At 34.9% G+C, this 10,000-nt stretch overlaps 1 protein-coding gene across 1 annotated transcript in view; it reads left to right on the top strand.

The window, feature by feature from the left end:
• The window catches only part of LOC144964719 (zwei Ig domain protein zig-4-like), a 19,344-nt gene that overhangs the window by 10 nt on the left and 9,334 nt on the right, over positions 1-10,000 (top strand). The window contains exons 1-2 of the mRNA XM_078899260.1: positions 1-214; positions 4,101-4,503. The exon at positions 1-214 is cut by the window's left edge and continues 10 nt beyond it. Coding sequence (XP_078755386.1) covers positions 4,423-4,503 — 81 coding nt within the window. The 5' untranslated portion in view covers positions 1-214; positions 4,101-4,422. The remainder of the gene's footprint in view (positions 215-4,100; positions 4,504-10,000) is intronic.

Here is a 10,000-nt window from a genome sequence, read left to right as displayed (position 1 = left end):
CAGTATAAATATTCCCTCGACATCCATTGGGTTCAGAAAAAAGATCCCGAAAGTTTAGAACGTTCCAAATCTGCAACCCTTTTCTAAAAAGTATTGGACACTTATTTATCAAACAGTAACAAGTTTAAATCTTGTGTTCAATTCTATAATTCCATATTACCGGATTCTAAAAGTCACGCTAAACGCATCAAATTAACCCCAAAACTGACGAAAGGTAACGTTAAAATTGCATCATTTACCAATCTTTTAATTTTTTTATTTTTTTAAATATATTCTTTATTTAATATCTTAATTTTTAACTATTTCTTATTGATTCTTTAACTATATGGCTTGTGTATTATACATTTTTTAAATTGTATTTCTTAAATTATATTTTATTTATTTATCTATTTATTTTTTTGCTCCATAAAGAAATTACCTTATAATTCATTTTTCCAGTCATTTATTCGTGTTCTTATTGATTAATTTATCTATTTAGATAATTCATTTATATTTTCTTTATAAATTTCATATTATTTCTCTGATTGCAAAAACTTGTCTATTTATTTTTGAATTTATTCTTTGTTAACAATTTTATAATGTTACTTATTTCGTATACTTTGAATTTTTCTAAACGAGTGAGAAGGTAGAAGAAGAATTTCATCAAGATAAAGCCACGTGGTTTGAATACAGTATACTTTGTGAAGGGCGAAACACAAATCAAATATTATAGACCGATAAAAAAGAAAGAAACAATTTTTAAATATTAGTTAAATCACTGATTGTTCTAGTTTTAGAATATAAACGACAGCAAAACGTTTGACAAAAAAAAAAAAAAAAAATGCCCTGCGTTGTCTGGCACTTTATCAGATGATCGAGTGGATAAAGCACCCCAACATCACCCAGATAACCCAAAATCTAGCCCCTATTTCAACAGGTTTTAAAACATTTTCACATTTGAACAAAAAGTTTAAACTCAATTGCTGACTTTGCGCTACCATTCTGCTTGAGGCTTAAAGTTGTTTCGGTGTTTTGATTTATTTTCCAAAAAATTCCCGAAAACGATTTTCTCTATTTAATTAGATGGCGAATCTTTTATTTTGCACGTCTGTGCTTGCTCCCAAACGTTTCAGTTTTTTACTATTTAATCTAAGGTTTAAATCCATGACTGTCAAAACAGGTTTGGCTTATGATCTTTTTTAAAGGTGTGATTTAAGGGGAGGGGCGACACCTGAAACTATTTTCAAGAAAAATGATTATATCCAATATCTTTTTATATGGGACATTGCCTATGACCAATGGATTAGAACCATGTGATTTATTTGGGTGGGCGTGTCCGGTTGCCATGGTGACGGCCGCCATCTTGGATTTTACTCTTCTCTGGGTGCTATTTTAAAAAGTTACTTTCTCAATAAGTTTCCATGGAATTTTATTGAAATTTTGCTTGGTTGTATATTTGTATATTATTTTAAAAAATACAGAGCATTTTTAAAATATTTTTAATAGATTTTTATTTACAAATTTTAAAAAAAATATTTTTTTTTCGGTATGATAAAAATCATGTTTTTTGACATAAAAATGTCAATTTTTCAAAAAATAATAAAGATATTTAAAATTCCTTCTGTATGATTTTAGATAATCACTATAGCTCTAGATATGCAAAGTTTTAAACATATTGATTGATAAATGACAAAATAAGATAAAAAAAATAGTGTTAAAAAATGTCATTTTGAGAAAAACGAGATCAAAGATAACAATGAATGAAAATAATAAGACAAAACGGTACAACCAGCTCAAAACATATCAGCACCGTATGAGGGTCCCCCGTGTTCTTTTTCTGCCTCCCTCGGACTTTTTCACTGGTCTGAGCTTTCATTTTGCGTCTTTTTTTTCTCTTCGTGTTGAGCAACCCTTATGCTCTGGTCAAGTCTTTTTGACTCTGCTTGCTGACTCAACATCTGGGAGTGTTCTCCCAGTCCACCGATGCCCAAAGACACTTTCAGGGATGTTATTTCTGTTGGACCAAAATTATTCTCTGCACCAAACTCAACTTTTTTTAGGGAATGGAAGTATGTTTTATGGCATCTTGACCAAACAGAATTATGAAACCTTTCGTTTGGATTTTGTGTTGTCTTCATCTCACAACACTTAAACAAAGCATATACAGGCTTCAAGTGCTCATGAATCAAATCAAAATTCAAAGGTGTATTTACACGCTGCTTGTGTCAACAGGATACACATGGGCAGCAATATATTCTTTTATAAAAGCATCTGGAGTCCGGTTCAGGAGGACAATACCTATGTTGAGGGAAGTCATTGGTGTAATAACCGTGGTAAAGACCAGCAAGAATAGCCCATTTCATTTCTTTCCGCTGTGGCATTGCTTGGAATCGCTTTATCATAATACTACTATCACACACCAAATTCCAATCAAAGATTTGTGGTCACGGGTCAACCACGAGCCATCATAACTTTCTTGCTTTCTTGGCTTTTGTAGCAAATAACTGTTGCCAACGTTTGGATTTTTTGGTCACTTTAGGTATATTTATAATAATCCAGTAAAAATTGGAAATATTTAGAGATAATTAACGTGAATACGTGTCAAAATTTGATAAAACAACTGATCAATCGAAAGGTAAACAAATCGTAGTAAAATATAATAGTAAGAGAGGCGAACTTTCACCCTGACTCAACATCCAATCCCTGGCGCGGAGTCAGAGGTCGAGAACAAGGTCAGCCAATCAGATCGCACCATTCGTGATCACGTTGTATTTACCTGACAACTTGACCTCTTATCAGCTGTTTGACACACAACTTTTGTTCGCGACTAACAGTTTCTAAACTCCTCCCCTGCCCATATTCTGATATTTATGAGACTGAAACCGTGTCAACTAGACGGGCAAAGAGTTGACTAAACTATCGATATCAAAATTTACAACATCGATATGTATTATAATGCTTTTCAGTACTATTATTTTCAGTTGAATTCTCACAAAAAAATTGAAAAGTTTGGCATTTTCATGTCGACTTCCAAGTTTATGAAAGACGATTTTCAAACTTTATATTATCCAAATCACCATCTCAGTGCTGAAAATATGTGAAAAATGATTGTTCTTTGATAATAAATAAAAAACTGAAATTTTATATTTTGACCCAAAAATCGATATTTCAGGTGTCGCCCCTCCCCTTAAAAATCGCATTCTTTAAACGAATTAAATAGAGAAAAACACAAATGATTAATGGAGCTATGCATTTTTACTGATTGTAGATGTGCTAGCAATATTTCTATGGATGAATATAAACGTTTTAAGAGTAGCTGTATTCAAAGTTTCACAAAATTCAATGAAATGCACAATGTACCGTTGTGCCGACCACGTCGAATGAATATCCAAGTCAGTAGAGAAGAAATTGGGGGTTTCCTGTTAGAGGAAGCAATAATTTCACGACTAATTTCTGGATTTTTAAAAATCCTGACAAAAAAAAAAAAATTAAAAAAATTAAAGAAAGTTCTATTTCTCTCCCTAGATTCTTGATCACTGTCTTTGCTTTCCGATGAAAAATAGATCATTATTGATCTATAAACTTGATAAAATATTGTTGAGTCTAATACCCAATTAATCGTTGTGGTCATAATTTTCTTGTTATTGGTAGAGAAACTATCAAACCAATATAACTTTTGTTTTTGTTTGTTTTTATGGGTTTTACGGCGCTTGCAACACATTAAGGTCATATCAGCGCCAGAAAACATAACTTTAATCGACATAAAATGCAGTTATCAAACTTTTATATATATTTTTTGACCAATCGTATCAAAAAGATATATATCATGTCGAGGGGAACCGATACTTAGGATTAAACACCTTGCTTACCATGTTATGTAATATTTGAGTTAATATGAATGACTTCCATCTTTTTTTTAAGTTTCTAAAAAAAAACAAACTAATAAATTTCATCATTTTAATCTGTTCAGCGTTTAAATACGTTTTCTTCACAAATATTACTCAATTAATTTATTTGTTCATTCAATGATTGGTTTGTTCTAAAATCTTGATTGTCGAAAATTGGTTTATATATCAGTTCCCCCCCCCCCCCCCCCCCCCCCCCCATTATTTTTTCTGCAGTAACCACATATCGTTTCAAGAAGAGAAAGAAAGAACAAGTTTCACAAGATTTCAACGACAAACGCATAAAGCCTAGAATTCTAAATATAATATTAATATTATATTAAGGCTGCATCTTAGATTTAATCTTGGACCTGTTGGGCCTTGCTGGAAGCTCGAAGTCGTTCCAAGTCAAAAATTGTGAACATTCCTGTGATAGACCTTCGTCTAATTAAATCCTCGGCAAAGAGAGAATCAAGTGTGTGCCAGTTCTCGTTACCTAACTAAAGACACGAACCCCAATCCCAGAGATTGTGTCTTGTATTACACCAACAGACAAGCTATGCAAATGGACATCCGTCAAACCATCACGTTGGTGCTATGCCTGCTTCAACTGCCTTATTTCACCACTGCCTTTTTATCGGTGAGTGATTTACATTTACTTTATATTTATAGATAAATATCTCTCTCTTTCTTTCTCTCTCTCTCTCTCATTCTCTCTCTCTTTCTCTCTCTCTCTCTCTCTCTCTCTTTCTCTCTCTCTCTCTCTCTCTCTCTCTCACACACACACACATTTACTTAATCAGACATTTGAGAGAGAGAGAGAGAGAGAGAGAGAGAGAGAGAGAGAGAGAGAGGGGGGGGGGTGGCGGCAGAACAAAGTAAACAAAAAAAATAACAATTTTTTTTTTAATTACAAAAACAAACAAACAAAAAGAAAAAAACAAATAAAAAAAACATACTGACAAAAACAAAAACAAACCAAACAAGGCTTTAATGCAATCACAAGTAAATCTCATCAAAGTTATCTGAATTTGGGCGGGACTTAACTTTCGTAAAGCGAGTCTCGAAAAAAAGCAGTAATTGATGGACTCATTAGAATAATATTATGTATTTCTCAAAGCTTTTCTGTGATGCAAGATTTGAACCTCAACATGATGGATTATGGAAAGAAACACATTAGCTGTTACACCAAATCTATTATTAGCAATCTAAAAATCTCCTGCCTGTCACCATGAGCATGTCACTTGTGACAGTCGGGAGTCGGACATCAGACCTTGGTGATAGGGGTGGGGGGAGGGGGGGGGGGGGGGGGTGATAGGGGGGGGAGGAGGGTCGGGCACTAATAATCATCTCACTAGCAGGGTCAAACTCGTCCGTTGACCTCCCGAAATGAAATCTGTCGTGACCAGCATGGTAACCTCTAGAGCAAAAAAGGAAGGTCTTTTGTCATATTTGGGTTAATCACCTTTAAGTCCAGTCACTGCCACCGACATTATTGTCTGTGTGTGAATAGGTCAGTAGTGTACAGACACTCCCCCGTGTGACCATTGGATGACCTTTCCTATATGAGGTAGGGTTAGGTGAGAGAGAGAGCGTATGGGTCACTACTCTCTCTCTCTCTCTCTCTCTCTCTCTCTCTCTCTCTCTCTCTCTCTCTCTCTACCTACATAATGACGTAATATTATATGAATCTAAAAAATCATGGTCAGTGTCACATAGAAAACTAGGCAAGACGCCTCATCTCCCAGAATTTGGCTATTCCGAATATCCATTCTGGCATGAATCATGATAATTATCATGGTCAGAACTATAAGGTCATTCTATGGACAAAGGTAATTGCTTCTTATCCTTTCATTGTATCATCCAAAACGCCCTCACCGCCCTTTCCCCTCAATATTTTTACCGCCTTCAACAACAACCCACATTCCGAAACATGACCATCTCTTATCTACTGGGTATTTAGGATGAGCTACTAACGCAGTTTTAAACCTATTCAATTTTTTTCTTAACTATACACAATGAAAAAATATCTGCTTTGCAGTGCGGTAGGCGAAGCCATACCTGAGCAAGTAGAGTAATTCGGGAAAAGTGTCTTAACCCAGTGATTTACAATTACTATTACTAATCTTTTCAACGACCAAGCTCATTGCTGCTCAACTTGTAAGAAGAAGGAACAGCGCCATTGCATTAGATGGAGACAATCGTCTATGTACAGTATCAGAAAAAATCAACAGAAATTTAGATGTGACTACACGATAATTATTGACATATTATTCCTACTCCGGTTACATGGGGCAATATTGCGTCACCCATCTTCTTGTAATTGCGGGTGACTATTGGACGAAGTAGGTCTTAGGGCAACCTGTAACCTTCGGAAAAACAAAACTTCATGATATGATGGCAGCCACGAGTTTTGTACAAGATTTTCACACATCCGGACACGAAAACAAGTCCACTATACCTTTTGGACAGTGTTTTAACAACTATGTAGTTGATTGAAATAAATATATGGAAAAGGCGGGGGTTAAAATAGTATTTTTGTTATATGTCTGCATATTGTTCTTTGACTACGTTATGGTGATTGGTGTCGTTTCCTATGAAATATAGATTTTCATCAATATCACAATTTTGTTTTGTTTCTGATTTTAACCCGGCGGTCCCATCAAACTGACGACTCAGGCATATATACTCTATTACAATAGAAATTACCCAGACGTTGAGAATTAAGAGCTGGTTATGTAACTTATGTGGTGCCATTCTCATAACACCAGCTCAATGTAACTTACGATTACAAAATATTGAAGTTACCGTTAAAGAGAGGATGATGACAAGTGTTCTTTTATTAGTATCATGACTTTGCGCGGTGAATAAGACAAGCTCATTGGTTGACATTCGAGTTCCGCTTTGTCATATCATTCGATCTGAAATACCGCCTGTTCCAGTTATTTTGCTTTAGTCACTAATCTGCTCTGGAATTCTCCTGGTTAATTTTTCCAGTTCTATAGATTATCGCAATACAAAAGGTCACTCGTACGTTTCAGGTCACAGACAGCAATAACAATACACAGATGGACGACGATTGTCCTTTGGGTGACTCACTTATGTCATCAGGAAATGGCGGGAAAGATTTGGCGGGCTCAGTAACTAGTAACATTGAGGCATACGTTGATTTGACTGATAATAATTATGAGTAACAAAACCAATAACACGAACAATGATAATGACAACAACGATACACTTTAGTTCAATACAGTTATTTTATTCGGGGAAGAACACACAACACACGCATAAAAAAAAAAAAAACAAAAAAAAAAAACAAAAAAAAAAAAACAACAAACAAACAACCTCATTGCTGAACTGAACAGATATCGTTCAAAACTAATGCTGTCATAAAATAACTTTTTGAAAGATGTATTCACCCTGACCCATTTGATTTTAGCCCCCCCCCCCCCCCCTTCCAGCCAGTCCCATCAATGATTATCCCCATCTCTTCTAATTGGTCCATTCCACATTATCAGCTCACCTTGCCCCCCACCCCCTTAAGTGCCCTCACTCATTAAGGCATGTCCTCTTTTCCAAACACCACTAAATGCGAAACTGAAATTAGAGCCAATGAGGTCAGTCTTAGAAAGTACCATAACGCGAACACACTTCATGAAATCTCATCAAAGTCTTTAATGACATATTTTTTCAATGGTCGAAAATTGGAAAACATTATAGAGGGAAAGAAGGAACAGCGTCCTTTTCATTACCCAGTGGCAGTGACAGCAAAATTGGGCTCAGTATAAGGGCAGCTGTTCATCAAATAGCCACCATCCTCGTCACCTGCTTCGACCCTACAAGATCGTTCCGTATTCTGTTAGTACGAATTTATTTTGTCGCACGATTTTCCACATTTATTTGTGATATAAAATAATAGTAGTTGCGATATTTTAAGTTAAAATTATTAGCACTTATCTCGTTACTTTCTATTTTCATATTCAGATAATGAGATTATGAAAAGCTGCGATATTATGAGTTTAAGATCTTATTAACGAATCCATGTTATGTTTAGGGCGTCTCTCTCTCTCTCTCTCTCTCTCTCTCTCTCTCTCTCTCTCTCTCTCTCTCTCTCTCTCTCTCTCTATATATATATATATATATATATATATATATATATATATAAATATATATATATATATATATATATATATATATATATATATATATATATATATATATATATATATCTCGACCCAGTGATCCAAGATATTTTGATATTTAGACACACTCCCTGCAACACATCCAAGGCATTATCATTCCATGTTGCCATGTTGCATCAGCGAGCTTTTGTAAATAATCATACGTAAGTCCAAAACCTTGTAATTGGGACAACGTGACATTCCAGCAATGTTTATTTCTGATAACCAAACGAGGTTCGACTAATTAACATGGAATTTGAATGTGTCAGATATTCTATGAGACAAGTTTCATAAATCATTTAACAGTTGAATCACCTTTTTTATTACTTTTAACAAAACAAAACAAACAAACAAAAACCCAAAGGGAAGGGGAACACAAAAATGGTATGAAAAAATGGTCAATTTGAATACTGTATTATTATTTGCAATAAAGCGACAATCTAATAAGCGGTAAGCAGGTCTTTTTTCGACACGGGTTCTTCAAGGAGTGTCTGGAATGCAGACCGGTGGTTTTCCCCTAATTTGGGCAGCATAGGACGTAGACTTAGCAATCTCAAAATCGACAAGACTTCAGCTAACTATATTACATTCTAGTCATGGTTATTGACTGGCAAAACTCATTAATTCAGTTTGGCCAGAAAAAAACAACTTTCCATTTCAAATTAATACTCATCGATCTTGACGTTAAGACTGTATTGAATTCTCACAACTTTTGGGTTTGTTTAAATCAACCGATATTAATTATTATCGAAGTGTAAAGAAAAGTTCTGGTCAAGATTAAAAAGGCGCTTTGTCAAAACTAAGCAGAGTAGCACTACTGTCGGCTGATTGCATCAGGTCACTCTCCGAGTTCATTTTGTCGCATGAATGAAGATCACGCAGCCATATGTCACGATTGCAGGTCACGAATCACTCGGAATCCTGTATTGGTCACTCGTCATATAATTCTATGCTCGTCGTTATCGGATACTGTGTTTGTTGATAGTGGTGACAACATAACAATAATAAATACCACCCCCCCCCCCCCTTCCCTTTACGCTCCCACTCTTCCTCGATCGGCATTTTTTAAATGATTGGTTTCCCTTGACGACACAATTTATAATAATAATAATAATAATAATAATAATAATAATAATAATAATAATAATAATAATAATAATAATAATAATAATAATAATAATAATGATGATAATAATAATAATAATAATAATAATAATAATAATAATAATAATAATAATAATATAATAATAATAATAATATATCGTTCTCTCTCTCTCTCTCTCTCTCTCTCTCTCTCTCTCTCTCTATCCGGATTAGTCTAGAAAATAGATCATGAGGAAAAGAGAGAGAGAGAGAGAGAGAGAGAGAGAGAGAGAGAGAGAGAGAGAGAGAGAGAGGGGAAAAAATTGTCTGGACATTTACCGAACCCGAGCCAAGTCCTAGTTTTCATTCATTGCCCAGGCGATTATTGCTATAAAGTTGATGCGTGGGAGTTGAAAATCCATCATTTTTTATCCTTTATCTGTGTTCGCTTTTTAGTTCAAGTTGAATCACTGTCTTGAACAACCTTCTACAGACCATGATTAATTTAGACATGTATTGCGTGTTATATAATACAACAACAAAGTCCACAATAACGTTAGTTAGCAAAGGTCACGTGGTTTCATTTCCTAGTTGATACGCCCCTTCCGGTGATGATGACATCTCGAGGAGTAATGACTTGTAGAGGGTCTGTTGCTATGATACAGTTGAGATATCCTAAGGACTCTCTCCTGTTATCATTCTGTTAGAAACCCGCTCGTCGGAATGTCTCCATATTATTTGAACATGTTGCCTAGGGAGCAATTCTAACCTGTATTCTTGAATATCTCTAAGGCCCTCGTAAACGACGTGTAGTCTTTATGACATTATACTCGTAATTACAATTTGGAATCTACTGAAAAATATGATCCTCAC

Source organism: Berghia stephanieae, chromosome 2, assembly GCF_034508935.2.
Source record: "Berghia stephanieae isolate SIO BIC M18660-M18661 chromosome 2, UCSD_Bste_1.3, whole genome shotgun sequence".
NCBI classification, from domain to species: domain Eukaryota; kingdom Metazoa; phylum Mollusca; class Gastropoda; order Nudibranchia; family Aeolidiidae; genus Berghia; species Berghia stephanieae.
The sequence above is the reverse complement of the archived record's forward strand: the minus strand, read 5'-3'. Positions and strand labels throughout refer to the sequence as shown.